At 40.2% G+C, this 23,455-nt stretch overlaps 2 protein-coding genes across 2 annotated transcripts; both read left to right on the forward strand.

The window, feature by feature from the left end:
- Positions 1-1,514: 1,514 nt before the first annotated feature.
- On the forward strand, positions 1,515-11,649 carry LOC115685118 (uncharacterized). The gene is made up of 9 exons (XM_030610135.2): positions 1,515-2,106; positions 2,881-3,066; positions 7,208-7,300; positions 8,141-8,323; positions 8,405-8,507; positions 8,590-8,772; positions 9,346-10,418; positions 10,772-11,175; positions 11,264-11,649. The coding sequence occupies exons 1-9, from the start codon at positions 1,879-1,881 to the stop codon at positions 11,337-11,339; spliced, it is 2,529 nt and encodes an 842-aa protein (XP_030465995.1). The 5' UTR covers positions 1,515-1,878; the 3' UTR covers positions 11,340-11,649.
- Positions 11,650-17,303: 5,654 nt separating this feature from the next.
- On the forward strand, positions 17,304-20,218 carry LOC115685174 (pentatricopeptide repeat-containing protein At5g18475). The gene has a single exon (XM_030610196.2). It carries the CDS (start codon positions 17,304-17,306, stop codon positions 18,927-18,929), a length of 1,626 nt encoding a protein of 541 aa, XP_030466056.1. The 3' UTR covers positions 18,930-20,218.
- The last annotated feature ends 3,237 nt before the right edge of the window (positions 20,219-23,455 follow it).

Raw genomic sequence — 23,455 nt, forward strand, 5'->3', positions numbered from 1 at the left:
TAGCACATCTAATGTTGAAATAATCAAGATAAGAATAGTTGAGTGTTAAGATGAAACCCTTTTTAATAATTTTGCAGCATCATTTTTTATGGAATCTTGGGTAATTGGGAAAGCACCACATTTTCTTTTCTTTTTTTCAATAAAAAAATTGAAAATATATAACGCTTCATTTTTTTGTGGAAAGTAATTGATCTGGAAAATATTTTCCTAAAAATGATTGCTTATATTGGTTACAAAAATGAATGAACGAAAAATATTTTTATTGTTCACAAATTATTTATTTTCTATGAAATAAACATATCTTAAGTATTCCATCTTGTTAGGTCATGCCAATTTTTCTTTCTTTCGAGCCGGAAGACGGTAATAGTAGCAAATTAAACACACCTCTTTAATTTAAAGAGGGAATGACACCACTTTTTTTTTGTACATAATATGAGCGGTATCCTCATAATTTCCTTCATTAATTACAAAAAATCGAGCTATTTACGAGGTTTAATACGTGATACTTGTCAGAAATTTTGTTGACGAAGCTTTGAATCCCTTATTAAGTTACTAATTTAGAAATTTTCATACTTTTCAATGCGCTAACTCTTCTCCTAAAGTGTGTAATCGGTGTCTTGATAATCGATATTTTTTTATAGGTTATGATTAGCCAGCGCCTTGAGGACACTCATTAGTAAGATCCATTTTACTAGAGGATGTCTTTAATGCACTTGTTAATTAGATAAGTTTTGATTTCCAATTAATGCTTATCATGATATATATAATAATAACAATAATAATAATAATAATGATTTCACACCTTTCGTTTTTTCGGTACCGTTGGGTATTAGATCCTTTTAGCTCGGTTGTTGTCTATTGTTGCAACCAATCGCGTTGTTCACGTGCATGGGGTGAAATTTTATCTAAAGTATTAATCACTATTTTTCTTATTAGGTCATATTAACAGGTCGCCCCTAGGCATTTATTAAAGATATTATTCCTTTTTCACAGTAATGATCACGCACCGCACAAACCAGTCCGATACCCGAAAACCGCAAAGTTTGCTTAATTAGTTATTTAACAAGTGTCCTCGAAGCATATAAAATAAGCTAAAATTATAAGTTTTCGCGATCCCTTGCATCTGCAGCAGCACGAGCCTATGCCGTTGAACTCGCCCTCGATCCCTTTTTCACATATTAATACTAATAGACGAAATAGTTTTTTTTTATTTTTCCCCGCATGAAATAATTGAAAAGCCATAAATGGGGGACAGAGAGAAGAGGAATATATCGACAGTTTAGTCACCAATATTTATAAACTTGCCCGATAAATAAAAATCATACGCAACATTTTATTTATGGCCGTATCATTTATTACCAACACATTCCTATTTAGAAAAAAAAAAAAAAAGGAGGGGTGGGGGGAACAAAACATTTAAAAGAGAAGAAGAAAAAAAGAAAAAAAAAAGAGAAAGAAAAACTTTTCGATCCATAAAAATGAAAACCTCCCCCGGTGAATAAATTAAAAAAAGAAAAAAAGAAAAACGAGAAAACCACTCGCAGTTCACATTCGGCGTTTCTCTGCACTTCGTGTACCAGTTTTCGATCGAATCCCCCGTCTGCCCTCGATCGATCCGTGCTGATCGGCCTCTCCCGATCCCGGAATCCAATCTCCGCCGCCCCCTCCGCCGCGATCCCGCCGCCATCCCGCCGCCGCCGCCGCCCTCGTCCTCCTCCGGCGAGCGCCTTTGAAACGGTCCTCCTCTCTCTCTCTTTCTGGCGGAGGCTCTCCGTCCGTTTGCGAGGGATTTTTTTTTTTTTGTTCTCTTTCTCTCCTCTTTTGGCGCTTGCGGTTTTCTCGCTTCGTCGACGAAAACGGAGCTCTCTCGGCACTCCCATGGGCGATCTCCGAGCTTGGTCGCCTGAGGCCAACGGCGCCGCCGCCTCGGAAGACAGGTCGCCGTCGACGAGCCAGGCGGCGATTAGGGACGAGCTCCTGCGGAAGGCCGAGGAGTTCACCTGGGAGATCATCGCCCAGATTCAATCGAATCTCGCGTCGGAGAAGAGGCGAGCAGATGTGATTCATTACGTGCAGAGTCTCATCAGGGATCGTCTCGGATTGGAGGTACGGTTATGGCGGTGCCCCGTACTCGTGAACACGCCTTGCAGGTGTTCGTCTGTGTGCAGTTTTGTTCTGGTTGTCGCATTGGCTCCGTTCGGCGGGTGGAACGATGTTGTGGTGAATGATCACTCGTGATGATTCTACTTTCTTAGAGTTCATGCATTTTAAGGTTCTTGAGATGAAATCAGCAAGATGAATTGCGTGCTAAATGTTGCTTATTGAGCTCGTCAAAGTTAAAATCGCTCAATTTTTTTTTTCGTGCGAAGAATTCTGATTTCTCTTGTCCGAAGAATTTGTCTTTTAAGCTCCTGCAGTGGCTATGTTAGTGAGGTGCGGTGGATGTTCGGATTGACCAAAATCCCTCATTTTAGAGTATATTGAATGCCTGCTGTGTTCAATAGATTAAAGTTCGCCGTTTCTTTTGACGGTTATGCAAAATTGGTTTTGTTAGTAAGGAATTATAGGTTGCATACTGACCTTGCAATTTTCACCATCAATTGTAGATTTTAGTCGGACGGCTTTTCAATCTTTCAGGTTCAAAGGTGGGTGATGAAATGAACGGAGTGTAGTTAGTCTACTTTCCCATGGTTGATGGGTGTGCATGTTCTTTTCTGTTAGTCTTACTACCGTTTGGTTTCGATCAGACAATCTTGTGCATGTTAAACGCACTTAACCAAAGTGTGGCAAGCTTGATGATAATTTTCACATTTAAAAGTACATGACCATCTTCGGTTCTTTCTTTTGTTTTTGTTGAGATAAAACTGGCTCTTCTTACAGGTATTTCCATTTGGTTCGGTTCCTTTAAAGACGTATCTTCCTGACGGAGATATTGATTTGACTGCCTTCGGGGGTCCTCATGCGGAAGATTCCTTAGCTGGTCAAGTCTGTTCAGTTCTTCAAGGAGAAGAACAGAATGGAAAGGATAAGTTTGTGGTGAAGGACGTCCAATTAATTTGGGCCGAGGTTCTTATACTTAATCCAATCTCTTGAAAGGATGCTGCACTTCTAGGTTTTTAATGTCTGGTTGACATGATGAAATGTGCTGTTTCTCTATTTAATGCTTAGTGATCTCTCTGATTCAATATTCTTGCATTCGAGAGGACCGCAACTGTGAGTAGAGGAGGCGTAGAAAGAGAGTATGAGAGTCAAAATAAGTCTAAATTGTTTGAAATGATTTTAGGAAAAGGGTAGACTTGGAATGAGCTTGAGATGGCAATTCATTAGCTAGCTGAGCACCTCACTCCTTGACTCTTTTTGTCAACATAAAGAACACGTAGCGCCTGGCCGAGTGAAGTTGTGGCTTTCTTATATAATTTTTTCTTTTTAATAAACTAAATAGGTAAATCATTGAATGTAGCTAGAGTAAATCTAATGTAAAACTATTAAATGTTATCTTTCATGTTAAAAATTGTCAGCAACTTCTTATCATGTTTAGCTTATGAAAGCTAGCATGAGTCATATTTGTCTTACATCTGGAAAGTTATGATGTGTTTAACCTGAACTGCACGATCACCTCACTTGTGATGATGGAACAAATTAACGTCTACTAATGTTGGCCATGTGCCTGAAATCTTCCCAGTTGGTACGAGCTTATGCACGTGCTTGATATTATTCCTTGCCAATTTTGGCCTTTCTATTAATCCTCCCTCAAGAATGTGCATAAGCTCAAACCAACTGGGAAGATTTCAGGCACATGGCCAACATTTGTTTCTTAAGAAGTGGTTTTAATCGTAGAAGGCTGGTGTTTACCCCAGAGCGATGAGCATATTTATCCTTTTTTATTTGGTATAGTTCCAGAGCACGTGAAGTGTACCGCTTCGTTTTCTTGCTTACATCATTAATAGTTTATTATCAAAAAAGAAAGTTTTCTTTTTTTACAAGGAAAAAGTGTTATTGTAATTACATCAGCCAAAACTTGATGCTTATCATCACTCTGCCTGTGTCGGAACTTGGAAGCTGTAATTTCCTCGAATGCACCTTATTCTTTCCCTTGACCGCACTAGGTTAGCTGTCCATTTTCTGCTTCAGTTTAGTGTTTTAACTTTTGAGCCCCGCTCTTTCTTTTTGAATATTTAAAGCAACACAGAACTGGTAGAGAAAATCTTTATTACCTCTGATGCACTTTCAAATTGCCGCTTGGAGTTTCTCACAATTAGCCGAATCCTGATCTTTTCACCCACATCATTCAGTGGTCGTTCATTTTGCTTTTTATTCCTTTCCTTCAGCTCCTTCTAGGTCATCATTTTTCCCTTCTTACTTGATATCTTTGTATCTCTGCATTGAGTTTGTTATTGAATTACGTTGCATTATCATAGTTTGATTTCCTTTTATTTGGGGAAGGTAGGTTAAAGTTTGGTGTCGCCAAAGAATATGTGTATCTTTGCACCTTTGGTTTTCTTGCAACTTTTGTCCGCTATTAATGGACTGACTAGTGACCTCCTTAAGTTGTTGGGGTGACACTACAACTGACTTTTTTAAGTTATGAGCCTACATGATAATTGGGAAATATGCAGTGGTTGTAATGATTGATGTCAAACAGATATTGTAGTTGGTGGCTTGTGTTTTGCTTCAATGATTGATCATACTGGTTCTCTCTCAATTAGAATTATGGGGTTATCTCAAGTATCAAAATTATTTGATTGGTGATGCAATATTTCCAACATGACAGTGTCTTTCTTAGTTTTTTTTTTTTTTTTGTTTCTTTTTTGCTGTCTTGTGTTTTTAGTAATTCTGTTCTGTGGTTACACATTACTAATAATGATTAAGCTTTTTTCACTAGTGAGGCCACTTTTGCAATTGTGGCTTTTTTGGCTATATGCCTTCTATTAAACTAACTTTTTCTCCTTCCTTCGTCAAATATTTTGTAGCTTTCACTAAAAATGGAAAGCAGAAGAACGAAGTCATAGTAATGTGAATACTCATATGTAGTTGACCTTATCAAAGAGGGTGTTTGAGCTTTCTCATAGCAGCTACAACTATGAAATTGGGTGCTTAAGCTTTTCAAAAAGTTTCTGGGGTACACGCAACAATTGCAGCATCTCTGGTGGACCCAGCTTCTAGGAAGTTGCTGCACTATCTGTAAAATATGAATTGCCAAAGACGCTACAACACAGTACAACATGTTTACAGTCCAACTCAATTACAGCACAGCTAAGCCATACCAAAAGGACTCCAACGTTATTATCCCAAGTTTGTGGTTTTTAGTCAAGTAAAGGTTTTACTTAGGATTTCGCTGCTGTCGTTAGTTATTGCAAGAAATCTAGGTAGAAGGGAAAACCAAAGGTTGAACAAGGAGTATAATTGTTTATTGATTCATTTAGCTTAGAGTACTATTGTTGATGTGCTTTGTGTGTGTGGTTGGCTGAAATTTCATGCATGAATAAATTGGTAAAGGGAACCTTTCACCAGTGAGGCACTATTTAAACCAAAAATATGCACGAAAGACCATTTCTCGCATTTCGACGAACTAGAAGTATGAAATTGAACTTGCCTGCTATACTAAAAGTGAATGATGTATAACCCTAAAAACACTCCTAAGAGGATTCAACTCTTAGAAATTCCCCCTTCGAATTTTCTTATCCAAATGAGCCTCGAGGAGATGAATCATATGAGTCATTCTCTTCTTTCCAGCGCTAGTCCCTCCTGAAGCCAAAGATCATGTTGCATCGTTTTTGAAGTCACTAAATTTACTCTTGAAAGTGCAGAATCCGTTGTCCAATGTCTGGTCCAACTACAATGTAACAATAAGTGAGTCACGCTCTCTCCTTCATTCTTGCACATAAAACATCTACTCACCAGCTCTGTCTTTTGAAGACTCTTCAAAGTGAGGGTATGTCCCCAGGGTGCTTCCCAAGAGAGAAAAAGACACCTTCAAAGGTAGGCTGACTTTCCAAATAGAATTTCATGGGAAGAATGTGAAAAAATTTGAGTTAAATTGAGTAGAGATGAGATTAGAATGGTAGGATTTGACAAAAGAAATTAGAGAACTGCAGCAATTCTTCTGTAGCCTATTGTCCTCTCCCAGATCTTGTGTCGCTTGATGCAACTACTCAAAAGAGTTTGAGAAAGCTACAAGCTCCTAATCTGGGGCCCTACTTGAAAAGTGAACTCTGACACCACTTCTCCATTGTCAACCTTCAATTGATCAGCCACATAAACTCTCTTGTTCCTTGCTTATGCAAACACATCTGAAGAAGATCTTTCTAGGCTGTGTTGCGGCTGTCACCACACCATCTATAATCCCACAACATAGTATTCGTACCATTTCCCGCTCTAATAGAATTTGTGGCCGAAGTCATCCCATCCTTGCCTTATGTGCTTCCAAATGCCAAACCCATGTGCTCCTTGACCGACACAATTATCCTCCTCGTATCTTCCAAATCAAATTTGTCAAACAGTATCCTCTATATGAACTATCTTTCTCCGCGTTAAACCTCCACTGCCATTTTCCAAGCAAAGATTTATTGAAAGAGACCAGTGATTTCACCCCAAACCCTTCGTTTGAAACTAGTTGTATTACGATTGTCCAAGTAACTAGATGAAATCTCGGCTTATCATTCAAGTCTCCATAAACAACCTTTTCTTCATGATTTCATGTTCTTCCCCCATCGAGACAAGAGTTGGAAACAAAGAGAGTAAAATTGGAGAATAGAAAGCAGGCACTTCAACAGGGTAAGTCTACCTCCCTTAGATAAATAAACCATCTTTTTCACACTTAAAACTCTTCTCAAATCTCTGGATCATGGGGTACCAAACAGTCTTTGCTTTGTATTAGATCCCAACGGCAATCCTAGATACAATATAGGTAATTGCTACTTCTACTGTGTAACAGTTGCTCTCATTGCTGCTCAATGAGCTGAAGTTACAGGAGTATATGTTACACATGGGAACAAGACTCGGAGGGTGTCATTTCACCTCTCTTCATTTTACTTTATTCTTTTTTATGTCATGCATGAATGCTGATTTGTTATTTTATGTGCTCTTTGCAAATGTGCCATTGGCTCTCCATGATGATATCAATTGTGTGCTAACCTAGTCCAGTTGCTATCAATTATTTTGATGAAAGTGATGTTTTTTGGATTAACAATTAATCTTCCGATTGCAGGTCAAGCTTGTAAAATGCATCATACAGAATATTGTGGTAGATATATCGTTTAATCAGCTAGGAGGGCTCTGTACTTTGTGCTTTCTCGAGAAGGTAGCTTGTTTAATTCATATCTTGCTACTTTTAAGTGACTCTCAATGTCTTCCTTCAACTAGTTCTTCTTATTTCTTTGCGGGTGGTGGCAATGACGGCCTGATTGATACTGAAAATCTTGCTTAGCTAGAAGATGTGCCATTTATTATTACTGTGGATGTTCCGTACCTTGTTGTTAATTTCCTATTTTTAAGGATGACCATTGGAGTCTTATAGTGGTTGGTCAATTGCAATAGTCTTTTTCGCGGTGCTAGGAATTGGATTGCATATTTTTTTAGGCTTCTTTGCACTTTTATCATTTTTGAGTCAGTAGCTGTCTCAGATTGTTTCTCTTTTACTACATGGCTTCCAGTTTTCCCTTTAAATAAATTCTGACTTTATCAAGAAAAAAAAAATGTAGCTATATATGTGTCAATGTCTAGGCATTGCAGGAAATCTCTGTTTCTTTCTGTTTGCATCTATTTGCACATGAACATGACTACATGCGGACATTAGTAAGCATGTGTAGGCAACTGCGGACTCACACGTATAAACTTATTGCATGTATGTGGTGGCATGCACAGATGTTTGTCTCTCCAGCTGGATTTGTTTCGCTGACCAATAGCATTACTCATATCGGTGTGACCAGTTTATTGAGGTTGTAAGACTACTAAATATTCCTATGTAGGTGCTATCATATTTTTATAAATGTTAGTGTGATTTACTGCAGTGTGTCTTGTTTGTATGCTGTGCCCTGGAGGAACTTGTATTGTTAGCAATCTTCTTGTTTTTTGTTTTCTTTCGTCTTGAATACAATGGAGGAATCAACATTCAACATTTGTGCTGCTTCATATTCTACAGGTGGATCGTCTCATTGGCAAGGATCACCTCTTTAAACGGAGCATTATACTGGTTAAGGCTTGGTGCTATTATGAGAGCCGTATACTTGGTGCTCATCATGGTTTGATTTCCACATATGCCTTGGAGACATTGGTTTTGTATATCTTCCATCTGTTCCATTCATCTCTAGATGGTCCCCTAGCGGTAAGGTCGATGATTTGGATTGTTTGCAGAATGCCGTATATATTTTGATGTTATTTCTATACTTATTTGTGGTGATGTTAGGTTTTATACAAATTTTTGGATTACTATAGCAAGTTCGACTGGGATAAGTACGGTGTCAGTCTGAATGGTCCTGTCCTTATCTCATCATTACCAGAAATTGTTGGTAAGCTATACTGTACACCAATTTTGTGCAAGATAGGTGTCTCTCACGTGCTCTTGAGATAACTTTTTGGTTCCTTTTACAGTTGAGACACTGGAACATAGTGGAGAGCTATTGCTCGGTAAGGATTTCCTTAAGGACTGTGTGGAACAGTTCTCTATCCCTTCAAATGGATTTGGAGCCAATGCCCGGACGTTTGTTTCAAAGCATCTTAATATAGTTGATCCGCTGAGAGAGAACAACAACCTTGGGCGCAGTGTAAGCAAAGGTATTGGTCTTATAGGCTCTTGTCAGGGCTGATCAATTGTCCCTTCTTTATGTTCTTTTTTTTTAAGGTGAAAGTTATGTCCTGGCGTCATTTTTCTCCTGGTCATATGTTCAAGAGATTTTGGCTAAGCTGCTTGAGGGGGATAAACTGTCTGAAGCTGGGAAGAATGGTTGATAATTAGATATATGCTTCAAAATTGTTGATAAGCGGTAGCATATTGCAAATTGCAAATTGCAAATTGGTACAGGTTTATATTTCTGAGTTAGTTAAATGTAGTTATGGTATTGACGTTGTCAAAGGTTAGCTCTCCTTTAAAGGAAATAAATTGAAGCTCATACAGAGGATGATGGGGAGTCATGACCAGTATATGTAATTTTCCATTGAGTCATGAAGGAAAAGCTCGTCAAAATTAGTTGCCAGGTAGAATGTATTCTTAAGGAAATACATAGGTAATATTTATTACGATGCAGAGTTTGGTGTAGCTATTTATTTTGGCTATACTTCTTTAAATTTTGGCATCATTGTTAACTCTTGCACATGATGACAAATTTTAATCTTTCTTGAACTACGTAGGGAGCTTTTTCCGAATTAGGAGTGCCTTTTCTTTTGGTGTTCGTAAGCTTGAAAAAGTTCTGTCTGACCCAGAGATGGACATAGCTGATGAGCTTAGTGAAATTTTCTCGAACACACTGGATCGGCATGGAAATGGTCAGCGGCCAGATGTTCAGGACTCAATACCAGTATCAAGACATAATAATGTTGACATATCTCGGGAAGAAGATTCATCAGGTAGAATTTTGAATGAAGTGCAGCAAGGCTCTGCAAGATATTCAGGAATCATAGAAGTGGAGAATCCTACAAATTCCCCTATGTCAGATGTTCTTTCGTCTTCTTCTGGTCAAGCAAATGAGCTTGCTACATCCCAAAGTTCCGTCAAATCAAATGGCTTGCTTAAGGCTTCGTCTTTGAGCAGCTCAGTACACTCATCCCTGTCGGGTAAAGCATATCATGCTCCTCATCTTTATTTTCCACAATCATCAATAGAGACAGGGGAGACAAGAAATGGGGATGCTGGCCAGGAGTACACTGAACAATCTGGAAATGCCGTGGTGACTTCTGTTGCTCTGCAATCAGATGCTGCAGAACCATGTGTTTTTGCTGATCGCAACTGGGATGAGAATCAGGTCAGTAGAAGTCCTGCTGATCCGTCCCCTGCTGGATCAAAAAAGCTCTCTTCAGGTTTAAGTCCATCCTGGACATCTGACGATACTTATTCTGGCTATCTTGGTGTTCAAGCCTCATCTCATATTTCTAGAAGCACTGGACAACTGAATTCTCTATCGGACCTAAGTGGAGACCATGAGAGCAACATGAGGAGTTTGCACTATGGCCGGTGGTGCCATAATTACGCCTTGAGTGGACAACTTTCTCACGTTTCTCCATCATACTTTTCACAGTTTCCAGTAAAAAATCCATGGGAAGTGGTACGAAGGTCAGTGCACCACAGGCATGATGTTTTTTCTCAGATAAGTGCCAATGGTTCTGTCACAGGGCAACCATTATATAACGTAAAGTCGCCAATTGTAGCTAACGGCATGGAAGAAATGTCAAAACCGCGCGGAACAGGAACGTACTTCCCAAACACGGTAATGTTTCCTTTGGCCTCCCAATAATTATGATATTGGAGTTTTCTGTGGTACCCTCGTTCTGATGCATGTAAGCATTTAGACTTGATGCCCCTGGGGTTTGCTCATATATATTCAAAGTTTGCACCTTGTACATAGCATCCTCAATGTTGAGATGCCATTGCCACAACTGACTATTATTCATGTCATACCGCATGCGGACTGATTGTGTTGGCCCCAATCAAGAGTTGGTTCGGACAGTTTAAGTGTCGGGTAGATTTATTGACTTGACATCTGACTGCAGCCTCTGGTACTTTGAGTTCGTGAAACAGCTGTCTATTGTCTTCTCAGTTTTATGTGATGTATTCTGGCAGAACCACTACAAGGATAGAAATTCAATGGGAAGGGGAAGAAATTATGCACCGGTGAGGTCTCCTCGCAGCAATGGCCGCACTTTGACTCCCTTGGAGACAAATTTCTCTGAACGAAGTAATGAGTTTTCACAAATGCACGGGAAGTCTTGGCCCCCTGATTCAAATAATGGTTCCCCTATAAGAAAACCTTGTTCTACTAGCAATGGATCTTTGCAACCTTGTGAAGGCTCAGTTGAGTTCGGTTCTTTTGGACATCAACCATTAGCAACACCTCCGTCCCTGTCCCAGGAGAGAGGTAGGCAACCAATCTCTGTATCAGCACCACTTCCGAGAACTAGCGCAAGCCATTCAACACCAGGTGCTGCAACTGAATGGCCATCGGTTAATGGATTGAAACCAGATAGGTAACCAATAGCTTAATGCATTTGAGTCGTTTATCAGGTCGTTGATGCACTCTACAATCTTTTTAATTACCTTGGTTGTTACGTGCAGGATCTCTCTACAGTCTTACCATTTAAAAGATGAAGATGATTTCCCACCTTTGTCAGAGTCCGCGGGGAAAGGATGAGCTGTATGTATGGTTCAAACCCAGTTCCAGTTGGTTGGATTGTAAATGCTAAACCGATTAGTCTGAGTTTGTGCTTTCGGTCTCGTGGTTTCCTCAGAACCATCTGATGTTGGCCCTATGAGTTTTGTATCGGCCGTGTGATCTAGAGGCTTTTGTAACATTCGCCAAATTTTTTTTTTGGTTTGGGCTAGGTTCTATGTTAGCCTCACGTCACGTGCTACACTTAATTTTATAGGGTGCTTGAGCTCTGTGGTTGGATTCAGGTACTGTCGTTGTATGTTTAGGTGAATGCCATATCGGTGCACTTGTTGTTCCTGATGTCTGATGCAATTATGACGAAAACCGGTTCCTTTGTCGGACCAACCGGGCATATCTTGTATATGTTGTCATAATTGACTTCTGGACAGTTGCTTTTGAGTAGGGAAATTGAAGTATACATAGGGGGTGTTTGGTTCAGCTTTGGGAAGGGGCTTTGAGCCTCGAAAGCCCCTTCCCAAAATGCTGATGTGTTTGGTTCAGCATTTGGCCTAGCATTGGCCAAATGCTAGCATTCCAAATGCTGAAAGCCCAAGGCTGGTCCGGACCAGCCTTGGGCTTTCAGCATTCCACAAATGCTACTGTTCACTTTTTTTTTTTTTTTTTGGGTTGAATCTGTTCTTCACCAGGCAGCCGGCGAGGTCGCCTGGGGTCGGGCGACCGCCAGTGCGACCGCCCGGCGACGCCAGTCCCCAGCGGCGGCCGCTGGGTCGCGCGACCCGGGCGACGGACGCGCCTGGGTCGCGCGACCTCGTGCGGCGGCCGCTGAGGTCGCCCGAGCCAAAGCGGCCGCTCGAGTCGCCCGACCCAGCGGCCGTCGCCTGGGTCGTGTGACTCCTCGCCGAGGGTCGCTGGGCCTCGGGCGACACGGCGGCGGCAGATCTGGGCTCGCCGGCGGTAGCCCGAGGTCGGGCGACCGCCGGCGAGCTAGATCTGCCGCCGCCGCCGGCCGTAGGCCCTCGCCGGCCGCCGGCTCCGGCGACGGTAGGTTTTGTTTTTTTTTTAATAAATAAAATAATTCTCAAAGTCCATTTGCAAAAAAAAATTCACCAAACACTATATTTTGGCCAAAGTAGCTTTACAAAATATTTTTACCAAATACCATTTACATTTGCCCAATGGGCTTTTACTCAAAGGTATTTGCATTCCCCCAAGTAGCATTTTCAAAGTTGAACCAAACAGGCTCATAGTCCCTTTACATCTCTTCAGGCGAATGTAGTTCGGATGTCCTGCTTTATTTCGGCAATGCAAAATGCGTCAAGCACCAAGCCCCCCTTCGAAGAAGTATTTCAAATCTTTCATTCTTACGAGGGCGATGCGTGAGAGCCAATTCAGGACACCGTGTTTATCGCGAAATATGAATGGAACAGAACAAACAATTATGTAAGGGTGTATTAGCAAAGGGGTTGGAAGAGGTTAGTTACGAGGTTGGAAGCAATCTGCTGATTAGAAGGGTTTAGTTTCAGATTGCCTAAGAATTCAACTTAACTTCGCTTTCAGATGACAGAGCTTCATTCTGATCTAGATCTAGTACAACATATCACATGTGTTTCATGTGAGATGGAGGAGCTATCGATAGAGTTCAAGACTTTGCTGGAGATGAAATTGAACACGCAAGGCGTGCCGTATCGCTTTTCCCATCTACAAAGAAGCGTAAATGTCGCTTTCTCCACTCTCCTTTGCCCCATGGCTGGGCCGAACTTGTGATTTAACCAACAAAGGAGGGCACTTCTATTGGATTTGCACTGGAGCTTCTGTTTACATGTGTGAGTTGACCACCGCTTGCCATCTTCACCGCTTCTTTGGGCCCACGGACCCCTCACTATCGCTATTTGTGTGATATGAAGGATACTCGATCGCTGGGGTCCCCATCGCAGGAGTTAGGATTTCTCGAGTCCACCCGCTAGGAAGCCGAGCACGGGCATCATAGACTCGGGCACAAGTATTGGTGACTTGGGCGAAGGAGCCAGGTCCCTGGCAGGCATGGCTGTTAGGGACTTTGGCATGAGCACGAGGGTCCCGGGTTTGACCTCTGTGGACCCTACCTTGGGCGACAGTGACTTAAGCACAAGAGAGCCGAGTTTTAGGGCACACCGTTGAAAACCCGGGCATGGACATCGAGGCCTTGAGGGACTTGGGCCTGGTTGCCGATGAATCGCGCCTGGGCGCCGGTGACTTGGGCATGAGAGCCGGGTACCCAAGCATGTCGTTGGGGATCTGGGCATTGTCACCGGGGTCTCGAGCCAAGCCTCTATTGACCCAGGCTTGAGAACCGAACTAGGGTCTCGGACCAGACCTTTGTGGACCTAGCCTCAATTGATAGTGACTTGAGTGTGAAAGCCAAGTACTTGGGCCTGGCCACTCGAAACTAGAAACCTGGTAATGGGCATCGGGGTCTCGAGCCTGACCTCAGTGGACTTGGGCCCAGCTTTGATGGACCTAAGCCCGGCCATTGGTGACTTGGGCGCAGAAGTCGGTACCTGACATGGCCGTCGAGGACTCAGTCACGAGCACTCGAGTCTCGAGTTTAGCCTTTATGGACCCAAGCCTAGCCTTGAGTACCTTTAGTTGGTAGTTATTCAAATTAAGATTGTTAATTCGATATAAGAGTTCCTAAGTTTAAAATGTTAATAAGTTACACTAATTAGTTAGGAAACAACCAAATACAGCTCAATCACGATTCGACGAAGATGAAAGTGACAGGGAGTTCCTCCCGTGTCTATACGAAAGAGGAGTAGAGCAAGACGATGGTGAAGCTTAGGCACAACTCGGTGAAGATAAAAGTTACGGGGAGTTCCTCCTGCGTTTATACAAAGAAAGAGGAGAAGAAAAAGAGGATGGCAAAAATGCCTCTCCTCTAGCGTAAGCGTGATTTGGCGAAATGGAGGAGGATCAAGGGATATAGAGGCGTGTTCTTTTGGTGGATTTGGGGCTGCCGGCGGTGACGATTCTTTGCGCATTGCCCTGCACGCCCCGTGCAGACGCCATGCATGCACCGTGCACGCGCTGTGCATATTCCATAATTCTAGCAAAGGACTAAGCGAAGAAGAGTATAACGACAACCGCGAAACCAAAATGACTATCTGTTTTGCAAAACTGAAAGTTGTAGGGAGGTTTTGCTGCGTCTATACGAATAAGGAGTAGAAGAACACCAAGCAGAGCACCGGGAGGGTGTGTGGTGGTATCTCCTCCTCCACCTGACCCCGTCCGTCCGCCCTGTGCTCATCTACGCCGTTAGGATCCACTTCGTCCAACAGGCCTCTAGCATCGACATCATACTACCCTACAGCCCTCGCATTTTTGAGAAAGCCGACATTATCTCCTCCAACGAAAAGCTCCTCGAGATCATCGCAATCAACTTCGTAAAGATAGTGTTCATCCTCCTCACCACCTTCCTCCTTGATCGGGTTGGACAGTGGCCATTTGTTGTTGAGTAGAATCGGTGGGATGGTCTTGTCGCTCACCTTCCTCGGATTGTGCCTCAACATCATTGACCTCAGCCATACAAAACTCATGTGTGCGATGACCATGTGCATTGCCTCTGTGTTTTCCTACGCGGTCTTCTTCTCCATCGTGATGGGGCCGATCACATCGATGTATAGCTTGGAGATCTTCCCTCTGAGGCTGCGTGCATAGGGGTACGCAATTGGCGTCGTAGTGAAGCAGGGTAGTAAGTATAGTATTATTGATGACATACTTAATGATGTACAAGGCGATCACCCTCGATGGGGCCGCCTTCTTGTTCTCAGCTATCGTGCGAGTGCTCTTTTATACGATGATGCCCGAGACGAAGTGACGGTCGCTGGAGGAGACAGAACAGTTGTTCGGTAAGTACACCAAGTGGAGGTCCGCGGCGAAGGAGGTGGAGATGCAAAGAACCAGTGATGCGACCGAGGCCCAGGCAAAGAGCAAATAGTGAGGCTTCACCTGTAATACATGTACAGTTAATATTGTGTCCAGGAATTTGGCAACTCACTCTGGTTCATCTTCTGATTTTATACGCTAGTTACTCAATTAGATGGAGTGAAGATGTAGTTATGTATAGAACCAGACCCTGAGCTTATGTGAAGATATTTTCTGGTTATTCAATATATTTTCTTCAGATGTTGATATTTTCAGTTGCCCACAGACTAATTCAATCGATGATAAGAAGATTGCAATGTTTAGATTTTCGCGCAATGTCATACTAATTGGAAACTTTATCAGAGAAAATTAGTTAGTCATTCAAATAAAAGTTGGCTTTTTGAAATAAGAGTCGGTGAATTTAACAATAACACAAGTGAAAGCAAATTATCAATATAGTTGATAATTTATAAACAATTAAATAAATTTTAGTAACTCAAATATATGTTGGTAACATAGAACTAATGGACAGTTTATTAGTAAGTCACTCAAAGGGTTGGTAAATTTAAAACGTTGGAAAGTTCTGCAAATAAAAGTTAAGTTATTAGGAAAGCTGCTAATTTACAAACAACCACTTGAACGTCATTAAGTAACTCAAATAAAAATGAGTGGCTTTAAATTCATTGATAATTTAATCGGAGAGAAGTTTATAAATTGCTCAAATTATGATTGGTTATTTGATATAAGAGTTGACAACTAAAATTTTTTGATAATTTATGAAAGTGAAACTTTACACATAATTAAAAAGTTGGTAGTATACAAGTGACCAGGTTAGTGTCGGCAACTAATTCAAAGAAGAGTCAGTAACCCGATATTAATTGGTAACTTAATTATCGTCGAGTTGGCGAGCCACTCAAATAAATATTGGCGATTTCATGTGAGATCTTGAAAAATCGATAATTTACAAACAGATTCTATTAAATTCATGTAATTTGTGGTAAACTAATAATGTTATAATAGGATAAACAATTTGCTGGATCAAATTTTTTTTTTATAAATAATATTTGAAACTCATCACTTCATTACAATTTCAATTTTTTTGGTGGAAACAATAAAATTTTTGCTATTACCTTGAGTTATGAATTTTAAGGAATAAAAACAAGAACCATCACATTGCCCTATTCATATCTTTTTCCATTGCAGCGTGGCCTCCCCTCCCCTGCTCTCTCTCTCTCTCTCTCTCTCTCTCTCTCTCTCTCCGCCGCGGCCATGGGAGTCCACCGATGTCTTCCTCCGCCGACTGGCCGCCTCCACCGCCTTGGCAGCCACCGAAGAGGAGCCTCCTCCTCCTCCTCCTCCGCCGCCGTAAGTCCTTCTCTTCGGACGATTATTCAGTGATGCTACGTATTCGACATACCCTTTTGTTGATCGTCCATGGATTCGTTTTCTTAATTGCATCCAGCGGCTTCTCAATCTTGCCCATACGTGTTTCTACTAAAAAGTCGATAAATTTGCATGACATTGGTGTGGGGGTTTGAGTTTTGATCATGAATTGGTGAGTGTAGCGGCTTCTGGGTGCTAAAATGTAAGATCTTTTGTTCCCTTGTCGAAGGAAATGAAGCCTAAGAATGGCGTGCCTCCTAATGCTGTCAAGTTATCTTCCTCTGTTGGGCCTACTTTATCTGCATTTCTGTGATTTACCTTGCACGTTATTTCTTGTTTTTAGCATTAAGGATTTCTTGGGTTTGCAACAGAGTGAGTTTAGTGTGCTTTGAATGAGTAATTGGTGTCTGTTAAGCTCTTTCATTTTGGTTGAATGCTAGAGGTAAACTGGTGCTCTTTTGTTTGTTGTAGAATCCTCCTAATGCTGATGTTCTTGCTGGAGTAATCCACCTTGCTTTTCGCCAATGGTATTCATGAAACTCCTCTGCTTTATGGATACAGATTTGCTTCATCCCTTGATTCTCTGATACTTAAATGGTCCTTAGAGACCCCATTCTTTTCCATGTAGCGCAGCATTGGGTTTGTCCTTACTTGGGTAAAGCCTAGCAAGCCACGCAAATTGAAGTATCTGGTTATTCGACTATGGTAGTGCATAAATCATGGACAGTGCACCAAATCTTTATGAATTGCAACAAACTTCCTTTCTCTTACCATCGCAGCATCTTCTTTTCTTCTGCGACATCCTCATCTTCTTTCCCATGGATATCTCCTCTTCAAGTTCCAGGATTCACCTCCTCATCCGAGCCATGCCCTCCCCCTACTTCTTCAAACATCCTCGTGGAATCCCAAAGAAAATCCAGATCAATATCTCACCAAGATGCCATAAACTTGATCGACCGTGAGAGAGATCCACAACGGGCACTGGACATATTCAACATGGTAGCAAACCAAAAGGGTTTCAACCACAACAATGCCACTTTTGCAACCGTACTTCACAAGCTTGCTCGTTCGAACAAATTTCAGGCTGTTGATGCTATTCTTCAACAGATGACCTACGAGACATGCAAATTCCATGAGGGCATCTTCCTCATTCTCATGAAGCATTTTTCGAGAGCACACATGCATGAAAAAGTGCTCGACATGTTCCATTTGATTTATCTAATTGTTCGTGAAAAGCCCTCTTTGAAAGCCATTAGTACTTGTCTTAATTGTCTGGTGGAGTCAAATCAGATTGGCCTTGCCAAGAAGCTTCTCTTGCATTCAAAGAAAGTTCTAAAATTGAGGCCCAATACATGCATCTTTAATATCCTCGTTAAGCATCATTGCAAAAATGGAGACATCGAATCTGCTTTTGAAGTTGTGAGAGAGATGAAGATGTCAAAGTGTTCTTACCCAAATTTGATTACTTACTCCACCCTGATGGATTGTCTATGCAAAAGCGGGAGGGTCAAAGATGCTCTCCAATTGTTTGAGGAAATGATAGCCAAGGACCAGATTGTTCCTGATGCCTTGACTTATAATGTTTTGATAAACGGGTTTTGTCAAAGTCGAAAAGTTGATGGGGCAAGAAAGATAATAGAGTTTATGAGAAATAATGGGTGTAATCCCAATGTTTACAATTTTTCAACCTTAATGAATGGGATGTGTAAAGAAGGGAGGTTGCAGGAGGCCAAAGATGTTATCGCGGAAATGAAGGACCTGGGTATGAAACTTGATGCAGTTGGGTACACTACTCTGATTAATAGCTTCTGCAGATCAGGAAGAACTGACGAGGCCTTGGAGTTGATTAAAGAGATGAAAAACATTGGGTGCAAAGCTGATGTTGTTACTTTTAACGTGCTACTTGGAGGATTGTGCAGAGAAGGTAGGTTTCCAGAGGCGCTGCAGATGCTTGAAAGATTGCCTTATGAAGGTGTTCATCTTAACAAAGGAAGCTATAGAATTGTGTTAAATAGCTTGTATCAGAAAGATGAACTTGAGAAGGCAACAGAGTTGTTGCTCTTGATGCTCGATAGAGGGTTTCTTCCACATTATGAAACATCAAATGAATTACTCAGTTCCCTTTGTAAGAAGGGAATGGCCTTTGACACGGTCAAGGCATTATTTGGATTGGTTGAGCTGGGGTTTACACCAAAGCCTGATCTTTGGTCCCTTTTAGTTGAAGTGATATGCAGGGAAAGGAAGCTATTAGTCACATTTGAGTTGCTGGATGAGTTGACTGGATGGAAAGGTAGGATGCTCTCTTTAACAGCTGAAATTGATCAATGAGATCTCTATGAGAATTAGGAATGCTGTCACGACTTCGTAGACAAAAAAGAGGACGCGTTGCTTGTTTATCCAATTAGAAGTCCACAAATTCTTTAAGTGCCTCAGTTGAGTCTCTTCTCCGAGCAGCATGCTATGCTATTCCCAAGTGGGTAAAGAATATCATGCACCTCAAGTTTATTCCTTATACTAATGGACTGAAACAGCGAGACAAGGGATGCGTGCCAGGAGCGCCATAGGCAATCTAAAAATCGTGTCGTGATTTCTTTGGCTCTGCAAGCAGATGGCACAGAACAATGTGTTCCTACTGATTGTGACGGACTGGTGATCAGCCCACGAGTTTCTGTCTCCTGCTGGATCATTAAACCATCCTTTTCTTTGAGCCTGTTGGCCTTGACTTTGGAGGATACTTATCCTGATCCCTTACTTCTAGAAGCCATGAGCAAGTCAACACTATCGAATCAAGTGGAGACTGTAAGAGACACAGAAAGAGTTCGCAGTAGGTTTGGTTGTGCTATGAAAAAGCCTACTTTTCACCGCTGCTCCTTCCACAATACCTTATTGGTAGTCCGAAGTTCGGTGCACTACAGGCAGAAGTTTTCTCTACAGATAAATGCCAATGTATCTGTCCCAGTGTGACCAGCCCATGCCATCAGGTTGCCAATCTTCTGCATGTACGAATTGTGGAGAGTGCAAGGAATAGGTAGACAATTCCCCAAGATTGTAATGTCACCTTGTCATATTTCCACCCTTTTTTTCTCCACCCCAACTCCGAAACACAGCATTAAGTAATTACTATGTTGATTTTTTTGTTGTTGTGTTGTCTAGATTTTGACAGAGAAGCTAACTACTGTGTGTCCTAGTTTCTGATGCATGTTTGTCTTAAGACATCGGATACAAGGCTGAACATGAAACCTTTAGCAAGTGCTTATCTTCATGAAGCATTACAAGACGGTAGATATCCTTTTGCATCATTTTCCAGCACATTCCATAGTTGCACTTCAACAAGACCTTTTGATTATTCTTCAGCCAGATTTTCATTCTGATGGCCGTGGCTTGATTTTGTACGTGGGTGCTCTCGAGTGTACCCACACCGACACCCTTAGTTATGGCGTATCTAAGGGTGGAAGCAGGACAATATGCTGGAGAGACGAAGGTCCCCAGCAGCATGATGGACTTGACATCGCATTGCAGCCTCAGGTTCTGTTGAATTTGTGCAAACACCCTTTTTGGAAATGCTACTTTTCGTCTCTATACTTTCACGTTTTTTTATGCAAGATCTGTTTAATCAAGTTCTTTTTATTTTCACAAATGTTTCAATCAAGTCCCTCCGACATCAAATCCAGCCAAATTTAATAGACATGTTTGAAACTTGGCCAAATTTAACTGACATGTTTGAAACTTTGATGAGTTTTTTCGAATATAGATGTTTACAGGGATGTAGTTGTTTGGAAAAGTTCCAAAAAAGTTCTAAATATATTTCAATTATGCCAATTCAATGCTAAAGTTTTATTTTTGAGCCAATTTAGTCGTAAACTTTTTGCAATTATGTTAATTCAGTCCATCCGATCAATTTTGGCCGGCCGGTGTTGACAAGAATGCCGGTTGGCAGCGGCCGTCCAACCGATGTTGACGTGATAATTTTCAATTATTTTTGAATTATTTTTTTCTTTTTCCTTTTTTTTCTTTGCTTTCTGTTCCTGTCTTTTTTTCCTTCCTTCTTCCTCTGGCTGGCGAACCTCGCTAGATCTGGCAAGGTTGGCCTCACTAGTGGCCGGCGACGTAAGAAAAAAAAATGAAAAAAGATTAAAAATTTTGAAAACAATATTTACAAATTGCCCTGTTACTGTTGCTGGATGGCTAGCGCCAATTGGCATCCACATTTAGCGTTGACTAGCCAAAATTGGCCAAATGGACTGAATTGACACAATTGCAAAAAGATTTAAGACTAAATTGACTAAAAAGAAGGCTTATGACTAAATTGATGCAATTGCAATAGGTTTAAAACTTTTTTGGTAATTTTTTCAATAATTGATGATAAAGACAAAAATGACCAATAATTTTTTTTTTGTTACATCCTAGTTTTTGTGAATCATAATGTTGGGTTTACGTATTGTAAATCTAAATGTAAGATTCAGTAACATATAACTAAAATTAGTATTCTGTCTCAGAAATTTATAATTTTTGTAATCAATAGTCTAAAATATGAATTGTTGAGTAAGACTTAAAAGATCTTAATTTTGAGTAGATGTGATGATTTCCATGCATGAGAATATTAATTTTTCCATTCTTTAATTGAAATAATGATTACGTGCAAATGTAAACCATAAATTTTTGTATGTCATTCCATCTATTATCGGATTGTAAAGTGCAAAATTTACTTTCAATCATTTTGTAACTATCAAAGTATAACATATATATATATATATCCAAAGTTTGGCAAAATTACATCATTTGATAGATAGACATAACATTTTAATCACTTGAACTGTAGATTTGCTAATGATATATTCGCTTGCAATTTGGGCGATTAGCGACTTGCCTAATAAATATATATTGCTTAGAATTCGAATTGATTTGTATGATATGAATCAAGAATCGATCGATTTTAATTACTATCATCCTGCATTTCAATTTTTTTCTTTAGGAAGGAGTTTCTCCATCAACCAAATCCACCAATTATTAAAAGAACTATTAGGAAAAAAAGTGCACTGTACTATGTGAAAAAATTGTATTTCACATGCTTCCCTAACGTTTATTTAGTTTTATCTTTGCCAATTTAATCTTTATATGTGTTGCTTGTTTATTTCTTCCGTCATGAAACACGTAACTAGTAAACCGTCATTCATCCTCATGAGCTACGATGTTCGCCATATTATCATACTTTCATTTTTCCATTTGTAATTTGAGGCAATGATTAAACATATTAACATCAGTTCTACTTTAGGAGGGAAAAAATTGGTTATGATGCAATATTACATAACAATATAATTTGCCAAAGTGATGATATTTTAATATAGTTGGTTCATAATATCTGAGTACTTCATGACAAGCAACTTCAACCGATTAAGTGATAGTCCTGACCAAAAAGGTAAGGGAAAAAAGAAGGAGAAGAATGTCAAGATGAAATAAAAAGTTCAACAAAAAAAAAATGAAATAAAGAGGGAAAACTATAATTGAATGAAATATTCGACAGTGGAGATCCTCGTGGTCAGGAATTTCTAAACATGACACTAAGGTTCCGTTTGTTTCATGGAAAATGAATGATTTGAAAAACATTTTCCTAAAAACAATTGCTTGTATCGTTTACAAAAATTAATAAACGAAAAAATATTTTCACGTGTTTAGACATAAATTATTGCTGATAATGAAAACATTTTTTATTATCTAATTATTTCAAGTAATACAAGTAATCATTTTTAGGAAAATATTTTCTAAATAATTTATTTTCTGTGAAACAAACGCACCCTAAAAGAATTAAAGTTGCTGAAAATATTATTTCTTTAATAACTAGGCAATTTATAGGCAATCTGGGGTATGGAGAAGTCTTAGTTTGAGTGAGAGACCTATTTCGGGAATTATTTTTATAAAGAAAAAGAAAGGTATTTCCAATTACGTCTTTCGAAAATTATTTTTAGCTACTGCTTCGAAGCGACACGTCTTAACTTATTGCCTTGCATGTCGTTACCTTCGACGTCACGCACATCGATAGGTGTCTATCTCACTTGCATCATTATCTTCGTCAATGATTTGATTATCTTAGAATTCCCGATTCCAAACTGAACCAGTTTCAATTCAAGATACGTACATTATTGAAAAAAAAAGGGGAAAAATATGACAATATATAAATAAATAAAAGTATGTGTTAATCACTGTATAACAGTTGACATGAGCTAAAACCTGTATCTGGTGACACCTTCTATTTTTCCCACTTAAAAAATGAGCCATCATTTGATAACGTGGGCCAGGAAATTCGAGATTTTTTTTTTTATATTGTCATTATCAAGGTAGATAAAGTTCTCAATTTGAATTATGGAGGTGTATTCTGTGCAAAAGGAAAAATTTGTGAAGATGTAACAAGCAATGGAAGCTAGTGACAAAGTAAGAAACGACCATTAAATGAAACTTAGAGTGATTCGAACCCTTTGCTCGACTAACTTTGACCACTCACGCAGTCACTCTGCTCATATACGTTAGGTATATCGAGATCGATATGAGTAAAACATGTTGCCATTTTTATGTCATATTTATGGCATTCAAATCAGTCGTTTAACCATTTGATAAAAGTTATAAAAGTTGGATCATGGTATTCTTAATGACTACAAAATTGATCCTCCGTTAACTTTAGCATGAAACTTAGAATCGATGTGGAGACCATCTAGAAAACACATAAGAGCTAGATCAATTGCGGCTAAGCCAGGCTCCGGGCTGAGCGAGAAGTTAGAGGCAATAATGGAATCCGATCTAACCCTACTTCCCCAACTTTAAAGGAGCATTGGAAGTCCTTAACCTTACGTATATAATGTAAT

The sequence above is a fragment of the Syzygium oleosum genome, unplaced genomic scaffold, assembly GCF_021117445.2.
Source record: "Syzygium oleosum isolate NSW1041296 unplaced genomic scaffold, Sole_v2.1 Sole_v2.12, whole genome shotgun sequence".
NCBI classification, from domain to species: domain Eukaryota; kingdom Viridiplantae; phylum Streptophyta; class Magnoliopsida; order Myrtales; family Myrtaceae; genus Syzygium; species Syzygium oleosum.

Bases quoted from the DNA above. Each gene is read 5' to 3' on its own strand.
- LOC115685118 (XM_030610135.2), top strand. From the start codon at position 1,879: ATGGGCGATCTCCGAGCTTGGTCGCCTGAGGCCAACGGCGCCGCCGCC. The intron at 7,301-8,140 runs GTAGCTTGTTTA...CATATTCTACAG, and splicing joins CTTTGTGCTTTCTCGAGAAG to GTGGATCGTCTCATTGGCAA. The intron at 8,324-8,404 runs GTAAGGTCGATG...TGGTGATGTTAG, and splicing joins CTCTAGATGGTCCCCTAGCG to GTTTTATACAAATTTTTGGA.
- LOC115685174 (XM_030610196.2), top strand. From the start codon at position 17,304: ATGGTAGTGCATAAATCATGGACAGTGCACCAAATCTTTATGAATTGC.